Source organism: Phasianus colchicus, chromosome 10, assembly GCF_987193195.1.
Source record: "Phasianus colchicus chromosome 10, bPhaCol1.hap1.1, whole genome shotgun sequence".
NCBI classification, from domain to species: domain Eukaryota; kingdom Metazoa; phylum Chordata; class Aves; order Galliformes; family Phasianidae; genus Phasianus; species Phasianus colchicus.
Window position 1 is genome coordinate 4,186,319 of NC_143445.1, and position 25,862 is coordinate 4,212,180.

General features: G+C 44.2%; 2 protein-coding genes across 4 annotated transcripts in view; both read left to right on the forward strand.

Moving 5' to 3' along the window:
• The first annotated feature begins 805 nt into the window (after nt 1-805).
• Nucleotides 806-10,361, forward strand: DBR1 (debranching RNA lariats 1). Its single transcript, XM_031596579.2, has 8 exons — nt 806-1,138; nt 1,207-1,331; nt 1,406-1,486; nt 2,720-2,805; nt 4,046-4,270; nt 5,097-5,177; nt 6,751-6,896; nt 7,447-10,361. Exons 1-8 carry the CDS (start codon nt 942-944, stop codon nt 8,114-8,116), a joined length of 1,611 nt encoding a protein of 536 aa, XP_031452439.2. The 5' UTR covers nt 806-941; the 3' UTR covers nt 8,117-10,361.
• Nucleotides 10,362-12,851: 2,490 nt separating this feature from the next.
• The window catches only part of ARMC8 (armadillo repeat containing 8), a 58,462-nt gene continuing 45,451 nt past the window's right edge, over nt 12,852-25,862 (forward strand). For all 3 annotated transcript variants that reach the window (XM_031596575.2, XM_031596576.2, XM_031596577.2), the window contains exons 1-2: nt 12,852-13,011; nt 15,050-15,126. In XM_031596575.2, the coding sequence (XP_031452435.1) occupies nt 12,967-13,011; nt 15,050-15,126 (122 nt within the window). In that variant the 5' untranslated portion in view covers nt 12,852-12,966. The remainder of the gene's footprint in view (nt 13,012-15,049; nt 15,127-25,862) is intronic.

Sequence of the window (25,862 nt, forward strand, 5' to 3'; positions counted from 1 at the left end):
GAAAGGTGAGGACCTGGCTGGCCAGGGAAATGGAGCGAGGAGGCATCTCCTGGCAGCCTCAGGAGGATCCAGAGGATGGCACATCCCAGGTGAGATGGCACCTTCTGGGGCTCAGGACCTAGCTGTCAACTATCTGTAGCCTTCCAACATATCTGGGACATGGCAACACAAGTGGCTGCTGTCCCCCAGAGAAGCTGCAAAGCCTTCCCCGGAGAGCTGAGAGTCCCAGCAGCCACCAGAAGAGCCGAGCACAGCAAGAGACGATTTGCTGTTTCTCTGAGGACTCTGGGCATTGGAAGCCAGGAGAGCTTCCAATTCAATTTTCCCTTCGCTTCAGATGGGCTTGGACAAGAGCCCCAAAGAACACACAGTAACCCAACGCTGTGAAACTGTGGAACCCGTTAGAGAACACTCTTATTTTCTTAGTAACCAAAGAGAGGCCACTGTTAATATTTTCTACTTCAGGGGAACAGGAATGTCTACTTGGTTTCCTGATTACAGGGTAAGCAGCAGCGAGTTAATGCTTAACCGCGTCGCTGCAATTTTGTTCAATCCCTCCAGACTGTTAAAATAAAAAGTGGAAAAAGCAAGGAGCGGTGTTATTACATGACGCAGAAATACCACCCGATGAGTCAACCCACCGCCCCGCAAAACGAGGAAATCGCTGCTCTGCAAAACGACACCTGGCAGTCTGCAGGGAAAACGAGACAGCCGGGTGAAGTCACCGAACGCCCCGTGTCTGCTTGGTGCGGGGCCACAAGAAACCAGCTAAAAAAACCCCCTCTGCTCAGCCGCCTGCTACCCCGAGACCGCACACAGTTTCGCCGTATCGCGAAGAAAGCACGGCTGCCCCGCACGGCTCCCCCCCTGGCACCGCGCATGCGCCGCGCGCCCCTTCTGCGTCACGACTGTCGGCGCCTGCGCGTTGTCCCGGCGGCGGGATGAAGGTGGCGGTGGCGGGGTGCTGCCATGGCGCTCTGGATAAGATGTACGAGACGCTGGAGCTGCTCCAGAAGCGGCACAACGTGCGACCCGATCTGCTGCTCTGCTGCGGCGACTTCCAGGCCGTGCGCAACGAGGCGGACCTGCGCTGTATGGCCGTGCCCGCCAAGTACCGCCACATGCAGACGTTCTACCGGTGAGTGCCGCCGGCTCGGCCCGCCCGGCCCCGCCGCCCCGCCGCAGCGTGCCGTGTCCCCCCCGCAGGTATTACTCCGGTGAGAAGAAGGCCCCGGTGCTGACGGTGTTCATCGGCGGGAACCACGAGGCCTCCAACCACCTGCAGGAGCTGCCCTACGGCGGATGGGTGGCGCCCAACATCTACTACCTCGGTACGTGCGGCTCCTTCCCCCCCCTCCCGATGCCGTCCCCGTTCCCGGCCGTGACGCGCCGCTCCTCTCCGCAGGTTACGCGGGCGTGGTGCGGTTCCGCGGCGTGAGGATCGGCGGCATCTCGGGCATCTTCAAGTCGCACGACTACCGGAAAGGTACGGCAGGAGCGGGGGGCGGCCCGAGCAGGGTTCGGTTCCATAGAATTACAGAATCACAGAGTTGCCAGGGTTGGAAGGGACCTCAAGGATCATGAATCTCCAACCCCCCTGCCACATGCAGGGCCACCAACCTTCCCACTTTTAATGCTAGACCAGGCTGCCCAGGGCCCCATCCAACCTGGCCTTGAACACCTCCAGGGACAGGGCATCCACAGCCTCTCTGGGCAGCTGTTCCAGCACCTCACCACTCTGTTAAGAATTTCCCCCTGATGTCCAACCTAAATCTCCCCTCCCTCAACTTCAAACCATTTCCCCTCGTCCTGTACTTATCTACCCTTTCGAAGAGTTGATTCCCCTCCTGTTTGTAGGTTCCCTTTAGGTACTGAAAGGCTGTAATGAGGTCACCCTGCAGCCTTCTTTTCTCCAGGCTGAACAAGCCCAGCTCCTTCAGCCTGTCCTCGTAGGACTGTTCCCCTCAGCTTTACGTGTGTGTGTCTGAGAGGGGCTGGAGGTCAGCTCACAAATGACACTGGCGGTCAGCAGATGGGCAGCTCAGTCTGTCTCACTGCTAAACGTGTGGCTGAATGGATGCCCCCCTCCTGGCATGCTGCTCCAGAGGGGCTTTGGAGGTGGTTTTCAAGCTGCCAAGAACGGAGTAGTTTTGTGGAACGCTTAATTCTATTTAACACCTGTGCATTTTAACTACATTTGTTGTTATTGAGCATACAATTTCTTTATCTGGATATTGCTTGTGGGAGATAAGACTTGAGGTGATAACACTAACTACTGAAACAGTAATTTTATAGTTTGTTTTCTGATGCCTTTTTCTTGTTTCCATCTACTGTACATTCTGTGGCTGTGTCGGTGTGTGTGCAGGCGTAGACCTGATGGGACACAGTGCTCAGGGCACCGGTGGAATTATCATCCCTGCAGGTGGTCAAGAGGCATAGAGATGTGGCTCTGAGAGAAATGGTTCAGTGGAGATGGGTCGATGGTCAGGCTTGATCTTAGAGCTCATTTCCAACCTTTATGATTCTGTGATATTAACTGGCTCAGGTAGATGTGTACGCTGTGTGGCTGTGCAGTGAATAGCTCTCTGTTATAGGTATGGCATGTGGTGGTGCAGTGTGTCTGTGAGTAAGGGATATGGGAAGTAATGAGGAGTGCTGTCTTACCTTACGTGAGAGATACAAAATCTGTCGAACAGCTATTCTTTTCTCAATGTTCCAGGCCACTTTGAATGTCCACCATACAACCAGCAAACAATCAGAAGTGCTTACCATGTCAGGAACATCGAGGTCTTCAAACTTAAGCAGGTTGGTGAAAAGTCTATGGTGGTTTTTGTTGTCTGTTTTCTAAAAACAACAAACAAACCAGTGGTAAATGTTATTTGTTAGCTTAAAAGTGAGATGTTACAGCTGTTTTGAACAGCTAGATAACAAATCATACAAACAAATTTCTAACTTTAACAGGTCATTTTATGCTGCATGTGACCCCACTGGTATTCCTGCTCTCTCCTTTACCAGGTTGTGTAGCAGTGTAAATTTGATCTGAGACAGGCGGGAGCGAGAGATACTTTGTTAAATGGACTGAAGCTCAGTACGGGACAAGCCCAGCTGTACTCCAGTGATTGAGCTTTGTTAGCTGTAGGAAGATGTGTGCTACTTTGTCTAATGTCTGAGCTGGTTGATACAAGGTTTACTAATCAACCCTGAACCAGCTGGATGATCTGATCTCAAATCACAGCTGTTGAAGTTTTTTTGCTCCTACAGCTAGAAATGCAAGGGATGATTAGCTTTATTATTGATCCTGCTCCCCCCCCTTTGTCACAAAGGCTACTCTGTGGCTAAGAATGCAGTGTGAATACATGTATATTTATAAGCATCTTGTGAATGATTATTCAGGTAGCCATTGGGTGCTGAACTGTTTAGAACATACAGAGATGCTAAAAATGGCACAAAGATTTGCTGCCCTTGTAAAGAGCTTGATGCACTTCCCCAGGTTTCTTATTAGCTGGCCTTAGGTTTCAACACAATCAGAAGTGTGTTCTGATACAGCTGATGGAAATACATTGACTGTTGAACCAAGATGTGTTTAAGACATAAGACTTCTAAGGGATGCTCCCTTTGAGGAGGAATATTATGTTTAACCATTATCTCTTCTAAACAAAGCTTTAAAAGATCAGTGAGGAAGACTACTACTTTGATAGTGTGTACTTACTCTGTAGATCTGGCTTTCGGTCTTTGTCTGAGTGCCTGGCACTGTAATGATCTCATCTGTCTTACAAGGTAATGGTATGTGTAAATCACAGCTGCTGGCCTCAAGAAGGTGCAGTGTGACTCAGGGGGACTAGAGACCCTCGATACCCTCAAAGGTACCTGGAAGATGTGCTCACAGTTATGCTTAATCCTTTTGAAAAGGGAGCCAGGAGCTCACAGCTGGCCGTATCCAATCTGAAGGAGAGCACTTGCTATTACATGTTATCTTGTTATGTTTAATTTTAAAATTTTTCTTGTGTGTGTATTATTTACACCGTATGTATTTTTTGCTTGGTAGTTAAAGCATCCAATGGACATATTTATGTCACATGACTGGCCACGGAGCATATATCACTATGGAAACAAGAAACAGCTGCTTAAAATGAAATCCTTCTTCCGTCAAGAAGTGGAGAGCAACACGCTAGGAAGCCCTGCTGCTTCTGAGCTTCTGCAGCATCTGAAACCTAATTACTGGTTTTCAGCACACCTCCATGTTAAGTTTGCAGCTTTCATGCAACACGAGGTAAAGAATAAAACCAGGAGTGTCTGAGTAATCTAATAATTTCAAAGTTCTAATGCAGGTAGTTATGTCCAGAAAAGCATCTTCTTAACGTGTACTTGCTTAGTAGTTAATATTCAGCTTAAGTCCCAAAGCATTAAGTGGTCCTGAAATTACTAGCTTATGTAAATGAGAGATGTTATAAATCAGAGGTGTTTACCACCTCATCTTCTTCAAGGGCAGCATGAAATAACTCAAGTTACTGCACTTTGAACTTCTGAATTTTAATTTCACAGAAAATTGCCCTTTCCCCCCATGTTATTGGGGAAGAATAAAACTTGAAAACAAAGATAGAGACACAAATTGAGGAGGTAGTGGTTAACCTGAGATGGGAAAGTGCCTTGAAGTTGTCAGGCTGCCTACAGAACAACAAATGGTCCCCATAGGCTGAAACTTATCATGTTTGTGTTGTTGCTGAAAGTGGTGTGCTATTCTTATTTGCAACTCATTAGCTGTAGAAATGGAACTCTAGATCTTCTGGACTTGAGTCTATTTGTAATTGTGTTAAAGGTTTTCTTTTGGCATCAAAGCTAAATGTATTCAGCTGCCTTGTTGAGGGAGACCTGTGGTTCTTGCTTTAGCTTGCTGTTATCAGTGGTCAAATTTTTGTTAGACTTTTGCTGATGTCTGTCCTTCTCCTTAACCTTTCATTTCTTTCTTATAATCCTATGCTGCTTCTCTATTTCAGAAACTATTTTTGTGTGCAAAATACGCCTTTAGATTTCTGTATATAACTTGTTTGGAATAGACAAGTTTCATATAAATGCTGGTAAAACTTTCTGTTTCCTAGACAAAGTCCAAAGAAGAACTACCAAAAGCAACCAAGTTTTTGGCTCTGGATAAATGTCTGCCTCACAGAGACTTTTTGCAGGTGATGACTGTGTGCCATGGGTGTTCACTCTAAGTAATTTAAGTATTTGTATGGATTGCTAAATGCTGTGCTCAGATACAAGCTGAAGACTTTTTCTGATAAAAGGAGGGACTGACCAGAAACTAGGAATTGGTGCACGGGTGGAATTGTCTTTGTAAATATTGCTCTTCTAAGTAGATCTGGTATCCTGTCATGTGGGTGAGATGTTTGCCATCTCCTATCATTTCCTTCCAGTTGAGAACAATTACTTTTCTTAGTAGATCAGTAGTTCTACTTTAACCTGTACTGAATCTCCTGTTGTGCATTTCTGATAAAGGTCAGACTTAAAATGCAATCCTGTTTTGAGGCCTTTTTTGACCTAGTTTGGGTCAGATAGTGACTTCTTTCATATCTGGATTTATGACTTGATCCTGTTTGAATTTGTAAGTTGTAATTTGTTTCCAGTGGATTCCACATGGTTTTCTAGGAGCGTGGTTCTACTTCAGTTTGTTTGGTGCTAGGAAGGGTGATGGAAGGCTGTAGGAGTTTTTAATGGAAGTGTCAAATTCCTTTTCCAAATGCAAGATGAATATTCATGTCCATGGCCTGTGTATGCTGCCTGCAGTGCCATCTGTAGAAATTGATGAATCTGAAGCCCTTTGATATGAAAGGAGGCAGCTACTGAGAACTTGTTTGTCAAATGCAGTCAAGTCTTAGTTTTACTTTAAAGTAGCTTTTATTTATTGACTTAAAGGTAAGATGATTCATTATCTGTCCTTAGGATTTAAGGTAGGAGTTGTTTGCCCTAGTTACTTTTGAAGATGGGAGAGAGTTTAAGGATGATGGGCTTTTGCTGTGTGAAAGCACACAGAGCTGCCAGTCCTTGCTTAAAATCTCACAGTGGAGCTGATCTACAATAAGTCTACTTCCAGCAGTGTGGTCATCCATCTGTGGTTAGCTGTTTTGAACTACATTAAGAAATTGAATTGCTTTCTGTATTATTTAAAATCAGAGCTGAGTGCTGCGGTTTGGCTCATCTGAATTATTTAATTTGGGTTGCTGTCACTGAAGATGAAGTGATTTGGGCTTCAATATGTTTTCTGTTTTTAAAAATAATTGATGTTAACCTCATTGCTGTGCTAAGAACGTACGTAGCACGGAATTAACTAGATCAGTTTATGCCCATGACACAAAATAACCATTGTTTTCAATTCTGTCCATGTTTCTTAAAAGACACAGTTTAAATTCTTGTCTTCTAAATTGTCTAACTATCCAGTGGCTGGCAACAGTGAGAAGAGAGATGACTTTTAATTGCTCTAAGATTTAAAAAAAAAAAAAAAAAAAAAAAAAAAAAAGAAATGTTATGGAAGTGCCTCTTGTAATCATTGATTGTCCTTTCTTACCTCCTTATGGCAATAAGTTCCTAGGTATAGCTGACTTGAGATGACTTGTTTGATTGAGGCTACTAACTTAGTGTATTTCTATCTTGATTAAAACTCTGTATCATGAAAGTAACACTTCAAACTTTAATCACTTTCTGGTATCAAGAGAAATATCTAATCTCCTGGTTCGTTTGTTTGTTTCTTTTGAACAGATAATAGATGTTGAGCATGATCCTACTGCAGGTGACTCGTTGGAATATGATGCTGAGTGGATTGCAGTCCTCAAGGCCACCAACAGTCTAATTAATGTGACTCAGAGCCCATGGAATGTGCCTGAAAATAATGGCCTCCATGCAAAGTAAGTAGCATGCAAAAGTAGAAAGTAAAGCGTGACTTAGGGAGGCTGGAATTATATGTATATTATTATTGTGTTTCTCTGTTCTTCTGCAGTCTCTAATGTCTTTAGGATTTGATAAAATGAATGAATGAGGAATGTAAAATGATTTGGAAAACGAAGGAGATGATGACAAGCTGTGCTCTTAGAGCTTACATCTACCTTACAAATCTACACAGGCAGTTAATTTTGTTTGCAAACTTAGCACCGTTTGCAGAGCAAAAAAATACATGGTGGCTTATTACTTTGTCAATTGCTGTGCTATTGAAAATCAGGCTGGATTATGGGGGGAGGGGAGTTGTGAATGTTCACTCGGTCAGCTGGCATAAATACACAGACCCTGCTGGGGAGAGCAGTGTCAGTATTGCCCTAATATGCCTTCCAGGAAAAAAAGTTTAAGAAACTGTCTGTGTAAGGTGAATTTGTTACCCATGTTTAAAAGTTTTTCTTTGCAACGAGAAAATAGCTTTTGATTAGCTTTGATTATTCTTTTTAACTTGATGTACTTACTTAGGTGGGATTACAGTGCAACAGAAGAGGCCATCAAGGAGGTGTTAGAAGAGCTGAATCATGACCTCAAAATTCCTTGTAACTTCACCTTGACAGCTGCTTGTTATGATCCCAGCAAGCCCCAAAAAAACATGGAACCGGCTCACACCATCAATCCACAGACCACTGAGTTTTGTGCCCAGTTTGGCCTCACTGACATCAACGACAGAATCCAGCAGATTAAAGAAGAGGGCTCAGTACGTGGAGAGTATGAAGAGGAAGAAGAGGAAATGGACAGTAGTGGGTCAGCCGAGGAACCTAGTGAATATAATACTGATAACTCTGGGCTTTCGTCCATTAATCCAGATGAAATAATGCTGGATGATGAAGGTGGTGATGAAGATTTGAGCACTTGTTCCGTAGATCCTTCCCCCGATCATCCTCCTGAGTTTTCTGCAAGTTTTTCTGACATCAGGATCATGCCAGATTCCATGGCGGTATCATCTGATGATGCTATGGACTCCACTAATGAGGAACTGGAGAAATCTGGTGTGAATAAGCAGGTGGAAGAGAAGAGCTTGAATGAGAGACCTTTAAAGCGTGTTAGTGGTAGTGAAAATGGGAACAGTGGCATTAAAATTAAGAGAAGGAATCAAGCCATCTATGCTGCAGAGGATGAAGATGAAACAAAATAACACTACATGATGTATAACTAAGTTCTCTCCCCACCTTTTTATGCAATGGTGATGAGAACTATGGTGAACTTCTCATGCTTTTAACATTATTTGATCTTAATCATGCTACTTCCTTAAACTGAAGAGGCACAGTGTACCTCTTGCAGGGAAGAATGTTTCGCTAGATTAAACACTTAAGTCACAAGTGAAATTCTGTAACAAAGTACTTTGTCAAAGGATTTAAGAGTCATGTATAATCAGTTGGTTTTTTTGCTTCAGTTCTTGGTTATCAGTTTTTACTCAATATCCTGTGCTGTACTGCTATACAAGATGCACCATGCTTGTTTAACGAGAGCTCTTAAACTGTAACTGAAATCAAAGTGAGGGGATGTTTGACTCGTGAGATTGAACTATTTGCTTTTATTGCTTTTGTCTTGTTTTATACTGATATATTTTTTTTAATACAAAGTAGTATATGCAATAACTTCATGGACTAAGTTTGAAAGCAGAATTCCCAGGATAACAAAACAGCAATAGAAGAGTGAAGACTGCTTCTGGTGACATTTGTGCTGTAGAAAAGCTTCATGGTCAAAAACAGAACTATGTGTATTGTCTAGTATTGGATTCTAATACTTCTTCAGTAGAGAACCATGTCTCAATTTTTAGCATGAGTTTTATGAGGACCATGGAGGACTACATGTCTGTTCTTAAAAACTCATGTGCTGTTTCTTAAAAGTTGAGAAACATATCTTACATTAAAATGCAGCTATGTAGCTTCCTGAACGTGAATGTGAGCACAGTCTCAATTCTTTCTAATTAAGGTTGTGTTATCATGTAATCTGATAGTAAGTTGCTTGAGACAGCAATGCTTACTGTTATCTTTAGCCTACATTTTTGCCTGCTGCTCTCTTTGTTAGTATGTAACTTGCCCAATTCTTAAAGCTTAGTTTGGAATTTTCCAAAATACTGTTATAAACCTGAGGGTGAACTAGACCTGCCAGGATATAGATCTTGGAAATTGAAGTTTTTACTCTTACTCTTCTGTTTGCTCTGAATTACTAGCAAACAAATCACGTATTTATGGCCTCAAAGGCTGTAAGGATAACAGAACTTAATGGATTAATTAGAATGATGTTTTTAAACTGTAAAACTAATGGATCTAATGACATGTGAAAGTTCTACTGGTGTTCTGAAGCTCTGAGCTTTCAGAGTCCGAGGGATTTCCTCAGGACTGTGCCACCCTTAGTACCAGAAGTACCTCTGCTGTGCTTTTATTCCACAGCCCAATCAGTGTGAAGAGGAAAGCATCTTTACAGGAGAACTGGACAGGGAACCATGAGTGAAATGGACTGGGGGGTATGGGTTGTAGCAGGTAAAAACTTCAACTTCTGTCTTTACCATCAGTTTCATGTTCTGAGAGGCATTTTGTTTCTCAGCAGTTCATTATGGGGGGGGAAAAAAAAAACAGCATATAAGTATTCAAGAGCTAACAAATGTCAGTGCTCCCCACAGTTCTGATTAACAGCTTTATACTGGTGTGCTGATGCCATTAACATCCTGTTTCTTGTTTCTCCTCCCCCCAGAGGACAGTACCTTATTCACTGAGTTGTAGGACAGTATTAATGCTGTATCTCTATGTCTGTCACAACATCCACCAAAGAGAACTGTGGTAAGATAGGATGAAGGATTGGGAGTGTTTAGAGTAAAACTCAGGTCATCTGAAGTCACCATCAAAGTAACTAGGTTTCTGAAAATAGTTGAGTATCCTTTGGGCTCTTGGATCTACAAGGCAAAAAAATCTTAATGCCTATGTTTCCCCACGATCTGAAGATTATAATGGTAATAAAGTATTCCCTCTGTAGTATCAGATGCAATTTGTAAGTATAAAATAGAGTAAGAACTTGAAAAATTCCTCAAGGTGTAGGTTACCTTTAACAGCCTGTTTTAGTCTGGCTTTCTGTGTTTTTGTTTGGTTGTCAACCTGCCCTTTTTGCTTAATGAGGTTTTGGCTTTCTAGAAAGCAAGAGAACACTAAAATAGAATACTAACTTCTGGATCTGTAGAGATTTGGAATCTCCTTAGAGGTGGAAAGCAGATGTTGAACTCTTCAGGGAACTGCTTGGCAGGGTGATATGGGAGAAAGACCAGGGTGATATGGGAGGGAAGAGGGGCCTGAGAAAGCTGGTTGGTATGAAAGGACCATCTCCTCCAAGCCCAGAAGCAGTGCACCCCAAGAAGAAGGCAGTCGAGAATGGCTGGAGGCCTCAGTGGATCAACAAGGATGCTCCTGGACTTACTTGAGCTCAAAAAAAAAAAAAAAAAAAGGCTGTAGGGAGTGGAAGCAGGAACGGGTTACATGGGAGGACTACAAATAAGTTGTCTGAGCAGCCAGAGATCAGGTTAGGAAAGCCAAAACCCAAACAGAATTCAATCTAGCCAGGGACATGAAGGGGAACAAGAAAAAATTCTACAAGTATATCAGTGATTAAAAAGAAGGTCAGGGAATATGTGAGCCCTCTCTGGGAGGAAACTGAAGACTTGTCATGAAGGATACAGAGAAGGCTGAGGTGTTCAATGACTTCTTTGCCTCAGTCTTCACTGGCAAGGACTTAAGTGACACTGCCCAAGTTGCAGAAAGCAGTGGTAAGGACTTGAAGAAGGTAGATATTCCTGCTGTAAGTGAAGATCAGGTTTGAGACCATCTAAAGAGCTCGAAGGTGCAGAAGTTCATGGGAGCTGATGAGATCTATCCACGGGTTCTGAGGGAACTGGTGGATGGAGTTGCCAGGCTGCTATCCATTATATATGAAAAGACGTGGCAGCCTGGTGAAATTCCCACTGACTGGAAAAGGGGAAACAACCCCCATTTTCAAGAAGGGGGGGGAAAAAAAAAAAACAATCCAGGGAACTACAGGCCAGTCAGTGTCACTCCTGTGCCTGACAAGATCGTGGAACAGATCCTCCTGAAGACAGTACTAAGGTATGTGGAAAATAAAAACAAGATGACTGGTGGTAACCAACATGGCTTTACCAAGGGCAAGTCATGCCTGACAAACTTGGTGGCCTTTTATGATGAAGTTACATTATCAGTGTATAAAGGAAGAGTAACTGAGGTCATCTACCCGGACTTGGACAGCGTTGCTTTGCAACACATGAAATCCTGGTTGCCAAATTGAGGAAAAATGGATTTGATGGATGGACCACTTATTCAATAAGAAATTAGCTGGATGATTGCACTCAGAGAGTCACAGTCAATGGCTCAAAGGCCAAGTGGAGACATGACAAGTGGTGTTCCTTGGGGATCAGTGTTGGGACTGGTGTTATTTAGCATCTTTGTAGGCCACGTGGACAGTGGGATTGAGTGCATCCCCAGCAAGTTTGCAGATGATACCAAGCTGAGTGGTGCAGTTGGCACTCTCTAGAGTGAGGGGATGCTATCCAAAGGGACCTGGACAGGCTTAAGAGGTGGGCCTATGCCAACCTTGTGAAGTTCAGCGTGGCCAAGTGCAAGGTCCTGCACTTGGGTCAGGGCAGTCCCAAGCACAGATACAGGTTGGGCAGAGAATGGCTTGAGAACAGCCCTGAGGAGAAGGATTAGGGAGTTTCAGTTGATGAAAGATTCCATGTGAGCCAGCAATGTGCACTTGCAGCCCAGAAGGCCAATTGTATCCTGGGTTGCATCAGAAGAAGCATAACCAGCACGGTGAGGGAGGTGATTCTGCCCCTCTACTCTGCATCCAGTTCAGTAGCCCCCAGTACCAGAGGGATGTAAAGCTGTTGGAGTAGGTCCAGCAATGGGCCGTGAAGATAATCAGAGGGCTGGAGCACCTCTCTTATGGGACAGGCTGAAAGAGCTGGGGCTCTTCAGCCTGCAGAAGGCTCCAAGGAGACCTTACAGCAGCCTTCCAAGACCCGAAGGGGCCTACGGGAAAGATGGGAGGGACTTTTTATAAGGGCAGGTAGTGCCAGGATAAGGGGAGATGGCTTTAAACCGGAAGAGGATAGATTTAGACTAGATATTAGGAAGAAACGGTGGTGAGACACTGGAACAGGTTGCCCAGTGAGGCTGTGGATGCCCCCTCCCTGGGAGCTGGATGGGGCTGTGAGCAGCCTGGGCTATGGGAGGTATCCCTGCCTATAGCAGGGGTTGGAGCCAGGTGATCCGAAAGGTCCTTCCAACCCAAACCATCCTATTTCTATATATATTTATATTTTAATGAAGTATATTAGGATCCACTGAGCAGAGTGCAGACGTAAATGTAATTAATGCATATGTATTTTTTCTAGCACGCCCCCCAGCAGCTGCATGCCCTGCCTGGCAGCCACCTGCGCCCCCTGCAGCTCCCCTCCCCGCAGCCTCGCACTGCTGGCATTTCTAGCCGTCGGTTTGATGCTTGAGGACCAACTGCTCCACGAAAGCACGTAAAAAGCTGAGAAAAACTAACGCCGTTCAGTCAGTTCCTAAGACGCGGAGCGCTCTGAGAGAAGCGTTAGGGAAAACACCCAGCGAGCAACCCCAGCGGGAAGGAATCCCCCCTCCTGCTTCAGCCCCAGCGAGGGACGGGCGGAAGGAGCGCAGCCCGCACCCCCCGCTCCCGCCGGCCTCACCGGGGCGGTGGCGGCGTGCGCGTGCGCCTCGCGCCGGGCCCATCGCGCATGCGCCGCGGCGGCAAGCAGCGGAGTTTCGGCGTCGGCCGATTCGCCGCCCGCGAGGCTGTGGCGCTCCGCCCACCCGCGCACCCCCCCCTCCCCCCAGCCCCGCTCGGCGGCGCAGCGCCCCGCGATGAGGCCGTGCCCGGCGGCGGCGGTAGCGGCGGCGCGCGCGTGAGGGCGCCGCCGGCGGAGCTGTTGGTGCTGCTGCGTCCGCCAAGATGGCGTGCGTGCTGGAGGCGCCGCTCCGCATGAGCGTTCTCTCGGTGAGTGCCGCGGCCCCTCGGCTCGGCCGGCGGGGGCCTTCGGAGCCGGGGCGGGGAGGCGGCCGCCCGCCGCGGGGCCGGGCCCGACCTCGGGCCGCGCGGGCGGCGGGGGGAGCCCGGCACCCGCCCCGGCGCTTTGTGCGGCGTCGGGGGGGCGCGGGCCGGGCCGCGCGGCGTGAGGCGGTTGTGCGGCCGCTGCTCCGCGCGCCCCGTCCCGACAACTTCTCCCCGCGCGGGTTTCTCTCGCAGCGCCGCCCTCCTGTCCGCGTTGGCGGCGCGGCACCCCGCGGGTCGCTCCGGCGTATCGCCCCCCCCCGCACCGCGACCGCCTCCCCTCCGCCCCGTTCCTCCGGCGGTACCGCGCGGCGGCGCTCGGCGGGCTCCGGCCAACCCCGCCTGGCCCCTGCCCGCCCCCACGCGGCGGGGCCGGCCGGGCCGTGCGGGGAGGGGCGGGCAGGGCGCTGCCGCTGCGGAACGGCGCGTTCGCCTCCGTGCCGAGAGCGCTGCCGGCCGTCTGTTTGTCCGGCGTAGCGTTGCTCACTAAGCGAGAGCCCCGCGAAAAGGATGGTGTTGGGAAAGCGTTCTTTTTTTTCTTGGGTCCCGCCCGGAGTGGCCTGGGTATGAACGCCCTTGTGCTCGTCGCAGCCTTAGGTTATAAGTGAGGTCCCCCCAGCTGATAAACCAGGATGTTTTAGTAAACGGAAGGCAGAGGGATCTCCAGAATGTCACTACATATAAGTATATGGAGCGGGCAGATGGAAGTCGCCCGTTGTCCTCAAAAATATTGTCTTCTTTACATGGAGCATCATGGAATATCTCAAACTGGAAAGGACGCTTAAGGGTCATCAAGTCCAACTCCTGGCTCCACGCAGCACCACCCAAAAATCAGACCATAAATAGGAAGAGCTTACCTACAGGACTCGCCTGTAGGACTTACACGGCATAATTGAACAGTCGTCTTGCAGGCTGAGGGCTCCTGCTGCCTCCTTTCAGACTTCTGTGAGATCCAGCACGCTGCTGGCAGTTCTGCTGCCTCCAGGAGAAGAGGCACAAGTTTAGCCAAGAGTGGATGCTTGCAAAGCAATGGACTGTTTGCAGTTCCTTTATAGCTTCTTTCAAGGAAAACTGTTAAGAAAAAAATGGGAAGAGTATAACAAAATGTTGAGCTGGCAGAATAGAAAAAAAAAAAAAAGTGAGATAATGGAAATACATTCTGTCACGTGTTTGTGAGAACCCAGAGGGAAAATTACCTTCCCTTTTCCCACCCATGTTTTTTGGAATGCTTTCCATCTCCAACTTTGGATCTTGTCATTGGTGCACAAGTGTTTGACTTGCAAGCATGGTCCTCTTGCTGAGATGACAGCTCACGTTGTCTTATGCAGTAGAGGTGGGACTGTCATGGAGAACATTGTGCTGCTGCCCCACTGAGGTTGTGTGGGACAGCAGCAGGTCTGTCAGGTGACTGTTTTCTGCAGTGGGTAAAAATGATAGGGCAACCTGCAGCGAGATGTCTCAATATGACCTTCCTTCTCTTCAAGAGCTTGTTTGTCAGCATGGTTCTTGAGCAACAGTAACAGCTCTTAGCAAGTGTTTCTTGCAGGAATTCATGGTTGGTTTTTCTTGGTGTTTTTTTTTTTCTGTTTTTTTTTTTTCTTTTTTTTCTGTGTAGTAATTGAACACAATAAAATGGGAATTGAAGGTAGTGCTGATATCTGAAGTATGTCTGACCCCTTTTGTGTGTCCTGTTTGTAACCATGCAGGCACCTGGCAGCACTCCGTTAACTTGCTTTGGCTTGTAACGTGCTGCTACCCATGTTAAGTACATCTTATTTTTTAAATCACACTTAAACACAGGGTTAATTCTTTGTGCAGATGTTGCCCAGCACATTTGAATATGATCCTGTGGTTTTGCTGCTATCTTGCCTGGTAGGTTTTGACAAGCAACAGACTTGCTGTTGCTTTAGTTATTCCTGTTTAACAGCCATTATATGAATTGATCAAAAGTATTTAAAAAACAATCCTCTTTTTTCCTCTGCAGGAGGTAACAGCCAGCAGCCGCCACTACGTCGACAGATTGTTTGACCTGGATCCCCAGAAAGTCCTGCAAGGTGTCATGTAAGTTATCTGAAAGGCTTTGGGGCTGTTGGGTGAGCATAAGCTGGGTTAGCTGCAGTCCTGCCAGGACTGTTGGTTGGGGGAAGAAGCTCTATCTCTTTTGAGAAATCTTGTTGGAGGTTTTAATACAAACATGATAGTACTGGTTGAACACCCTGTTACTTTGTGGTGCGTATAGCCAGCCTCCCACTTGGCAACAGTGAGGCTAAACGTTCAGCAAACATTCAAAAAAAAAAAGTTTTCAATCCATTTCTTCTTTTGGCTACCTCCTGATTCTCTTGCAAATCTACTTTCCTCTTGCTATCTTCTTGTCCTCTGCCAAGTCATCACACCTGCCTCTTTTGTTTTCCCCTGTTGCTGTGCCTGAGTGTCGATTTTTTCTGATGCATGGCTTCTGTCAAAACGAAGGGAATTGCAAACAGAAAGAAAATACTTCCATAGAAATAAATTGTGATGCAAATTATATTTCAGTATTTCTATTGCATGCCAACAATAATGGGAATGATGGAAAGATTAAGTAGAAGTTTTGCCCTGCTGAACAGGTAGTAAAGCTGATGCAAAGGTCTGTTTCCTTGCTGTTTTGGGGCTGTATGCTTTCTGTTGTAATCACACAGGAAGTCCCTTCCCATGTCTGACTTTGGTGACATTGGGCATTCCTTGCAGCTTGCTGGCTGTGGCTGACTGGCAAATCGAACCAGAACCAAGTGGATCAAAAAGCCAAGATTGCTGGTTGTGTCGTTTAGGACAACCTGAGGTGTTTCCAGTAGTAGATTAAAAAAAAAAAGAGAAAGAAAAAGTATTCAGGAAGGTGTTCTGGGGATAGGACAGACAACTTATCAGCATTAGTGTTCCCCTGAAATGCATGAGAACCAAAGCAGGTGTTTATATAATGTCTTGAAAACTTTATTTGTTGAAATACCCTCTTACCTGTATGAAAATTTCTGGTATGTTAGTGCACATATTCTCAGGTCCTCAGCTGTTCCCTGTAGAAGAGTCTGGCATTTCTTCTACCCCTTGCTCTTGCTCCTTTGCTCAGGAAGCTGGGTTGGATGGTCTCAGGGGTGAGGATATTTCCATATGCCCATGTGGGCTGGCTGAACCTCCTTGGAGGTGCTTGGAGCGTGGGGCAGTGTGCCCTGCCTGCTCTGCTTTCTTCTATTAACTGGAAGCCACAAGCATTGGGATCCCTTCCCCTCTCTTTTGGGGTATTATTTTCATCTTTTGCAGTGATTGCCCAGAACCAAAAGTCTTGGGCAATCTCTTTGTCTTAGCTAGCATTTGAAATTCTTTCTGTTGTCTATGCATGACAGTGAATTTTACGCTCAGCTGCCTTTTGTTTTTTTTTCTGAGATCTGGAATAAAATTAATTGATCAGGGAAACTATCTTGCTGGGCTTCTCCAGTTAGTTGATAATCTGTGCATTTAAAGACAGTGAAATACCAGTTTATTTCACAATAGCTTTCTTTTCTGGATGCCAGTTTGGTGTCCAGTTTCCAATATAAAAGATGTTACGCTGCTTTCTGTCATGAAATTCTCTAAGCTTGCATCTGGTCTTTGATCACGCAGCTTTTTCAGCTCTTCCTTCTTCAGTAGCTGGATGTGTCTGTTGTGATATGTTCTTTGCCTTTTGGTACTGTGAAAGTAAATTAGTGACTGGTTAAAAACCTGCTTCTGAGAGTACATCTTTCTTGATGTTAAACAAATCCTTTGTGATGGCTTTATTTTCCAATTAGTGGATGGGTGTGATACAGTCCAATTTAAGATATATAGAAGCCTCAATCCAAGATTCTTTTTGGGCAGAATAATACAGCTTTGTCTTTCTTCCTTTGCCCTGGGGTATCTGAAAATGTGTCAAAGTTGGAATTAACTGCTATGGGGTGGTGAGGTGAGCTGGAAAAGGGTGTAGGGGTGGAAGAGGCGTGTTTCAGAAGCTCTACCAAGTATTCTGTGGAATTCACTGAAAATCTTTGGTTCCTCAGATATGCTGCTCTTTTTTTTTCTCCTGCATCCTGGCTGAAAGCATGGATGACCTAGATTTTTATTTTGATTGATGGGGCTGTATGAATATCAAGGATCAGAAAGGGCTGTCTTAAGAGGCTTTGTTTCTGCAGATTGTCTGCAGTTACAGTAGCTCTGTTCTTCATATGCTATTAAAGAAACTTGAATGAGTAACCTGGGCTTGGGGCTTTCTTTTAATTGCATCCTTTTATATTTTAATGAAAAGCAACTTCTGAATGAGGTTTGATAAAGGTAAAATTCAGCTAAATGCTTCATGGACTTGAAAATCATGCCAATCCAGTTGTGGTCTTGTAAATGGAGAGAGCTTATAATTACATATTCTGAAGGTATATAAGCTACTAAATGTCATCTCTTTTTTTCCCATGAGTTGTCAGAGAGGTAATGTTCAGAACTGCCTTTTGCCCACACAGCAAAGTCCTGCCTGGTCAGGGGCTTTTTGGTTTTTTCTCTTCATGGGAAGAGTGAGAAACCACGGTCCAGTTTTACATGGAATTTTTGTTTGTGTCATTTCTGTTATTTTCATCTTGGTATTAATAGTTTGGAAGGAGAGAATTGTGCACACCTGCCTGTAAATTGGTGACTTCAGTTCAGATTTGGAATGTTGGGATTTGTTGCAAGGCCTTTTACTGTAGGTGGTGGAGAACTGTTGAAAATGTGCAAGGCCCATTTCTGCATATCCACATCTGTGTGGAAGTGTGTGCATTCACCTTTATAAATGAGGAAGCATAAGGTTGTAGTTTCCTTCTGTAAACGTAAGCTGTACATTGAGTCTCTGCTTATGCTTGAGAGGTCTTACAGGTTTGCTTTGTGTCTACTTAAGTGCTCTTCTAAACCTTTAATCTTCTATGTTACTGCCCTACAGTTCACATTTCCTCAGATACGCTTTGCCTGCATTTGGCAAGGTCAGCAATAATGTCAGGTAAGCAGCAACTGAACGTACTTAGTGTTGAGAATCCATAGACTACCCCAAGCTGATGTTTTAAGTGATTAAAGGCTGTGTTCTCTCAGAAGTTCTCTTCAATACTCCGTCATTGTTGGCAGAGGAACAGAACGTAGACAGCTCTGTAAATTTCTGCGTTGTTTTAAGAGCTCCATCCAATGCTTTGCTGTGTGGCAGCATTTTACATTACCATTTGGTTTTCACCCACTCTTAATCTCAGGATCACTTTGTTCAAATGCAAGACTGATGCCTATTTCTGCCCGCTGATTTCTTTGCTGGCCAGAGACTTGTTTGAGAAATGTTTTGTCATGCTTACAGTTAGTGTGATGTCTTCAAAGAGGCAATCTATCATTTTAGAAAGTGATGTCAATGCCATCTCAGTGGCTGATTTTGAAAGGAGCATTCTGTCTGAGAGATCTGGCTTACTCAGGGTCCCAACTGTTTCTCATCAGGCCGTTCCCCTTAGCAATCATGGGGTGTTATTTTGTAAGGCTTGTAAATAATCATGGTAGTGTGCTGAGGATTCCCATGCTACTGCTGTGTCTGTCCTTTCTGGATGTGCTTAACCCAGGCAGCTGGAATTGCCAGACAGACGTTTTCCAAACTTGCACGAACCTTTTATTTCTCAGGAAAATGAAGGAATTGTCCCATAGGAGCAGTGCTGGGTGCTGAAGAACCACTGTCAAATCATATGTTTACAGTCTCTTCCTTTTTCCCTGGTAGCCATCTACAGTGCTCTGGTCGGGGGAATAGTGGTATAGACCTATGCAGTATATTTACACACAGAGGATGATGAGGCACTGGAACAGGTTGCCCAAGGAGGTGTGGATGCCCCATCCCTGCAGGCATTCAAGGCCAGGCTGGATGTGGCTCTGGGCAGCCTGGGCTGCTGGTTGGTGACCTGCACATAGCAGGGGGTTGGAACTGGATGATCACTGTGGTCCTTTTCAACCCAGACCATTCTGTGATTCTATGATTTAATTTGTTATATATATGTTTCCCACACAATATGATGTTGAGTGTCTGAGAATGTGTTTTTGATATGGAATGTGCAGGGGTTGGCTGTGGATCAGAACTTGTGGACCCCTTTGAATCGGACAGTTATGTGTTGGGGTCCCTACAGCTTAGGCTGACGGTGTTTAATTGTTATACTTGATGTTTTGAAGACTGTGAAAATGATATTTTGGTACAACCAAAATGTAGTTGGGCTGACCTAGCGTAAGCCTTGGTATGGAAAATCAGCTGTGTGTTAAAAGCTCCTCCAAGGGGCAGAGCACTGTACTTGTGTTTGGCTGAGGATGATTCTGCTTTCTTCAAACAGAAGGTACCAGAAGGCAGTCACAGGCCAGGAAAAAAGAGCTTCTATTTTAGGTAGTAACACTGCTACTGTGGGACCTATCTTGTATCTCTTGTGGGCAGTTGCTTTGAAATTAGTTGGAACACCTCAAACTGTGTTTATTACAGCCATCTTTTTCATTTATGTATTCTTGGATTGAAAAAGTGTTCCAGACACGATTAGGTGACTGTAAAATAATCACACATGCCTGCAGGGAAAGCTTTGTGAAATGTGAACGGCAGCTTCGTGGGGTGGGAAGAGAAGGAATGCCATCTCCAATGGAACACCAAGAAGTCCATCAGCCTGGTGCCAAGAGCCTGCTTCTGCCTCTCCTTCTTACTGCCCTGTCATTCTAAGGGATGAACAGCACATCCAAAATACACCCAGTCACATCTGCCACCTCTCACTGGGCAATTCTGGACCTGAGTTTTCTGCAGCGGTCATGTTTTATTCTTTGCATACATCCTTGCCTCAGTTTTTGCCTGAAAGACTCTGTGAGAGCAGATGAGTTTTTAGAGGCTTGTTCCTGTTATGCTTTGCCTCTGTACATTTTCAGTCCAATCACTTGACCTACTTGGTGTGTTACTCTGTGACAAATAGATATTCTCTCAAATACAGTGTGAAAGTTCCAGGCGTCATTCTTCAGCTCAGGACTTTCATTTCCAAGTTGTGAAATCTTTAAAGTGTTCTTGTTTAGCATCATTCACACGCTGAGAGAAGAGACTCCTGACCTTCCTGGTGCTGCAGTTCTTGAGTTGCAGGATAGGGTCTCTGTGGTCTGGAATGCCTGTTCTTTAGGTTGTGGAATCTGGCAGGGAAGTTTGAGTGTGTTTAGGTGAGAGGGAGCTGGGAGCAGTGCTCTGTGTTCCCCTTCAGGAGGCAAGCTGAGGAATGTAATAGGTAGGCAACTTTTTCAGAGTGGTGGAGGATGAAAATGAAAGCACCTCAAACATTGTTTGGGAATGAAGTTGTGTTGTGGGAAGAGTGGTTTTCAATAAAATGGCTTTTGTAGATTCAGGTGGAAATAGAATAGATACGTGGGGAAGAAATGAAGCTATAATAAAGACTTTTATCTTAGAATTTTTTTGCCCGTTTGCTCTTGCTTTATATTACAACAGAAGGTACAAATGCAGAGCACTGAAGTTTTCTAATAAATTGTGTAACTCCTGGTGTAAACACTAGAGGTGGACTAAACTATAGGAAATTAAGTATGCCTGTTGCATTTGGCTGGAAGTAATCAGACTAAGAGGGTTGTTTAATGTTTCAAAGCTTGCCCTTGCTACTCACAGCACTGACAATTAATGAATCTGTTTCAACACTGCTGTCAGGGCATGGAACTCCTCTTCTCCAAAACTGCTCTCTAGATGCCAGCTCTGAGGTGCAGTACTGTCACAGTGATGCTGCAGGCTGAAACAGGATAAGAAGAGAGGCATCTTTCATCAGACTAGCTGGTGTAGCTGGAGAGCAGGAGGCACTCAAGTATTGTTCACAAAGGTCTCAAGGTCTGAGTGGTGAACTTTAGGCTCAACACAGTAGTTGAATGCTTAGGTCATTCAGATTTTAACTTGTTACTAATCTGTTAGACAACTGCAGAGGAGAGATGGTTGTAAGAGAGAGAAATATAGTAGGCAGAGTAGGGAGAAATAGTCACACTGTGCCCTTTGGGTGTGTAGGGGAGGTAAAAGTCAGATATAATTTGGGCTTGAGAGGAGCATGTGCCATAAAATCAGCAGAGCTACTGAGTTTGTGATGCTTAATATTTGGTATTTGATTTTTGTTCTAAGATTGGGGTTCATATTGATCAGAGTCAGCATTTAAAAATAGTTTCCTTTCAAAACAAGCTCATTTTCAGTTTGCAGCACAGAACTGTTCTTTCAGGTTATCTCCTTGTTAAAGGTCAACGTTTCTAGCAACATTCGAAGGATAGAACTCCATTTACATAAATTTGCCTACCAGCTGATTAAAATGGTTTTAGCATGTATGCTGTTCTGCTAGTGCTCACCTGATGATTGAAATGTATTGGGATTTTTTTTTTTTCCTCCCTTGGGAAAGGAAAGGTAGTGGGAGGGCTGGCTGGTGAAATTACAAACATGCTTCCAACCTGTGTTGTCTGAAAAAGTGTAATTTTTTCCCAGCCATAGAATGGGAAAGTTTGAGTATTGGTAAACTGTGAATTTGTTTTGTTTTAGTGAGTTCTTACCGTCTCTCCTTTGGAAAAGGAAATGGAAGCATGCCTAATGCATATGGAGGCCAGTACACTCAGTCAGCTGATGGATGTTTGGAGCTAAAAATTGAGGCCATGCTTCAATGCAGGAAAGATTTGAGTGATGAATAGTAGCCATGTCAAGTGAACAAACTTTGTTGATTTTTTGGTGATGGCTGGCTTAAGCTAATGGGCACAGTGTGGTACAGTGTCAATGTGCACCTATCTGGGAGCAGGTAAGCAGGGACTTGAAGACCATTCTGAGATATTTTCCTGCACTGAAGGAATTTTGGGTTTTCTCCGTGTGAATGATTTGTGGCAGACAACATTATTTTGATAATGAATAGTGCTTTTGAAATGGGAGAAGGAACGAAGTGACTGTATGTGTTTGATGGTTTGGGTTGTGTGTTTGCTGGAGCTCCAGAAGAGCCCTTCTCCATCACAGGATAGAAGATCTGTTTCAAGGAGTCCTTGTTCAGGTGCAACTGGTTTTCCCCACGCCTCTTCAGATAATTCTTTTCTGTTGCAACTTAGTTTAAGTAGAGGAGCTGTGTTCCAAAGCTGAAATGCTGATGATAGGGAGCACTGATCTGTGCGGATTCTGTGGTGGTTTTTCTATTTAAAAAGTTAATCTAAAAAAGCTGGCTAAGCTCTCATCCGCTGCTGACCTCAAGCACATGAAATTTGAGATGTGTCATTCTCAAGGTTGAGTAGGCAATTTTTCAGTTGATTAGTGTTCTCATCCAACTCAGAGCACAATTGCCAGAGCCAGTGCAAAGGATGAGACAAGAAAACATACTTGGGAGGTGGGAAAAGCAGCATCTCCTGGTTTGTCAGTGAAGCTGGAGATCTGAAAGCAGCATCTCCTGGCTTGTCAGTGAAGCTGGAGATCTGAAAGCAGCATCTCCTGGTTTGTCAGTGAAGCTGGAGATCTGAAAGGAAGGTAAGTTGGAACTAGACAAAGGTGCTCAAATGATTCTAACCTTTTGTAGGCAGGTGAGTTGACTGGGTTTAGACGCTTCTGTTGGCAGCAAGAATTGGTTGGGAAGACTTCAGTCACACACACAAAGGCAACAAGTGCTGGAAACTGAGATAGATTCCGAGGAGGAGCAAGGTATGGATATTTCTAATGATAGGTGTGGGTCATTGGAACAGCTCCCCTTTCTGTGTGGTACTTTCATTGGCAAGAAAACATGACTGGGTAAGTTGCCTCTTCAAATGGGATATTTTAGATAGGAGTTCAAGGGTTTCTGTGATGTGATGTGGAGAGGGCTGATGAAGTGATGGCTTTTAGCATTATCTATGTTCTGTATTGCTGTGACTGTAGCCATGTGCTATTTTCTACAGCATTTCCATTTTGTGCAGTGTCTGACAGTACAGAATTAAGATTGGGAACAACCATGGATTTGGGGTTTCCTTGGCTTTGTTTAGTTTGTGCTGTGTTAATTGTGTAACAGTTTCTAAGTGTTAAAACAGGAAGTTGACTAACAATAAGTGTATTTATATGCTATATTGTTATTTACTGTAAAATTATCTTCTTTTTTTTTCAATTGAGATTAAAAAATTGAAATTTCTCAACTTGATCCTTACCTTCAAAAATAAGCTGATTTTGGTGGTATGCAGCACTTGGCAGGAGCTTTTAGTGCTGTAATGGGCGTTTAACAGATACTCAAGCTGTAGTACTATCCCCTGCAGACATTAATTGACAAAATAATGATGGGCATTTTAACATGTAAAATTTGTAATTAATTGCTGTTGATTATTTTGCATCTGACCATTGAAATGGGAGAGGAGGAAGAAGGGAAAAGGAAGAGGAGGTGAAAGCTGGAGAAAGTACAGTTGTCAAAGCCTTAGCCTTACAGTGGGTTTCTGACTCAGGTCCACCCATGTTGGGTTTTGCTTCCGTGATACCAAAACTTAGAAACTGTCCTGAGCTTGCAGTATCTCCTCTTATCTGCTACAAATCTTCCAGCCTTTTACATATTTACATTTGGGGTTTTTGAAAACCCTACCAGACAGATGTCCTGCTTCATCCAAATGCTCTGCTTTTGGTAGATGAATGTTCTGATCTCATGACACGTTGTGTTGGATGCTTCTCCTGTATACTTAACCCTGTAAATCTTCTGTAATTGTTCTGTATTAGAGCTAAATGTGCTGGCTTAACGTTTCTTGGATTATTTTTCCTTCTGTGATTGTTCACCTCATGTTGAATGTTCTTCTCTGGGTGGGAACATTTTAAATACGGTTACCTACTCTGTTTTCAGGACACACGAGATGAGAAAATACAGAGATGGTTCATTTTGTCCTCTCCTCTGTCGTTCCTCAAGTCCCTTTAGCTTGTTCCAAGCTATGTAGTGTTGCACTGCTAGAAGTGATTTCCAGGACTTCCTATAACATTGTAAAACCTGCTTCTGTTTGTGCTCAATTAACTGTATTTACAAATGTGGATAAAGAAGTCTCACTGGGGATTGTTGTGCCTGTGTTGCTTTCACATGATTTCTTTTGCAGAAGAGATGCTGCTATCAGGGCTTGACAGGGATGCTTTCGAGCTCTGTTCTTTCTTAGCTGGGAAGTGAACTCACGCCAGTTCAGAGTCCCAAAAGAGAGTAAACTTCATGAAGTATTGAACTAGAATGCTCATTTTCTCAGTACTCACATGTTTTATTGTCTTTGTTACTGCTTCTTGCTTGCCTAAAATGGGTTATATCTGGTTTTAAGAAGCAGAACAAAAGTGCATTCATATAACATTGGCTTAATAGTTCACTCTGTAACTTTTGTCCAACTGCGTTTGGATGGAAATGATTTTTTTTATATACTTCTGAAATATTGTAGATGATTGTTCTGTGCTCATGCACCCACAAAGCTAGCATAGGCTGCACCTTGAAAGTGCTATTTGTGGCAGATTAATTGAACAGATTATTTCTGCGTTGCTGTGTTCCAGAAGATTGCTAGAGTTGATAAACCTCACCTGGTGACTTTTGTTCCCCTTTTCAACGGTTCAGAAGCAGAAAATAAGTATTTCTGTTTTTTCAATTTCTACGTAGTTTTATAACTTTGAAGTGAATTATCACAGGATTGAATTGATGCAGCTGCATTCTTATTGATTTAAAAAGCAGAAGGAGATGGAGACAGCCGATCTAGCACTTATGGAAGAAGTATTTACAAGAGGTTAGTTAGGACATCTTCACATTTTTGGCAGTCTACATATCCTTCTTGACTATTTTTCACATACATATTTTTCTTTCAATGCAGAAAACGTAGGCATATATGAATGTATGACTTTAAGTCCACGCATTAAAATTAATTGTAATCAAATTATTTCATTAAGTGAGTTTGAATGTAAGATATAAGATTTTGATACACAGAATATTAAAGAAGATTTAAAAGAGCACACGAAACCCCACCTCAGAAACACCTTACAACTTCTTTCGTATGGAAACTTCATGGTTTTTGCTTTTCTTTTTTTCTGTGTCGAATCACAGAATGGATTGGGTTGGAGAGCTGCCCTCCTGAGGAATGGAGACTTAAACACTGATCTTACACACATATATTCTTTTCTTTTGAAGCTGCTCATGCTCTACTGCTGCCTGACAGCATGTTGGTAAATTACCTGAGAGCTTGGAAGTCTTTTGGGAAGTCTGTGTGTCTTTCTCTTCTGGATCGTGGTGTTCACACAGGTGATGCCTGGAGCATCACAGGCTACTTGTTCCTTTGAAATTCTCTTCTCTTTGGAATTGTTCTTGCTGCTCTTTCCTTCCTCTTCGCTTCAAGGACCTGTTCATAGTAAAAAGTGGGAGCAGTGTGCAGGGTACTTGAAAGTAAACTGGATATCCAGTTTTGGACTGCAAATCTCTGATGTTTCTTAGTTACCTCACTTTGAAGGTTAAGAACTTCATTACTATTTCTTCTTGGATGAGTCTCATATCTTCTTGGATCTGAAATCATTTGAGTTCAGACTTGCTGGAGATGATGTTTTCATGTAAGGGAATTATCCTCAGGTGCTTCAGGTTGCATGGCTCTCCAAGGACCTCAAAGACCAAGATAATACATAGGACTTTACTTTCTGTGGGGAGTAGTTCCTGATTGGGAAAATCTCTATAAAACATAAAATGAAATCGTATAATTATTTTGCATCATGAACCAAATAAAACTCATCTGTTCAACTTTAGATTACAGCATTCTAGGAATATTTTTTGTTTCCATACCTTCCTGGTTTTTTGTTTTTTTTTTCCCCCATA

What these genes read in the sequence shown, in the direction of transcription:
- DBR1 (XM_031596579.2), top strand. Translation starts at nt 942, where the DNA reads ATGAAGGTGGCGGTGGCGGGGTGCTGCCATGGCGCTCTGGATAAGATG. An exon ending in AGGTCTTCAAACTTAAGCAG is followed by an intron (nt 2,806 to 4,045) that starts GTTGGTGAAAAG and finishes TTTGCTTGGTAG; the next exon opens with TTAAAGCATCCAATGGACAT. An exon ending in CAGCTTTCATGCAACACGAG is followed by an intron (nt 4,271 to 5,096) that starts GTAAAGAATAAA and finishes TCTGTTTCCTAG; the next exon opens with ACAAAGTCCAAAGAAGAACT.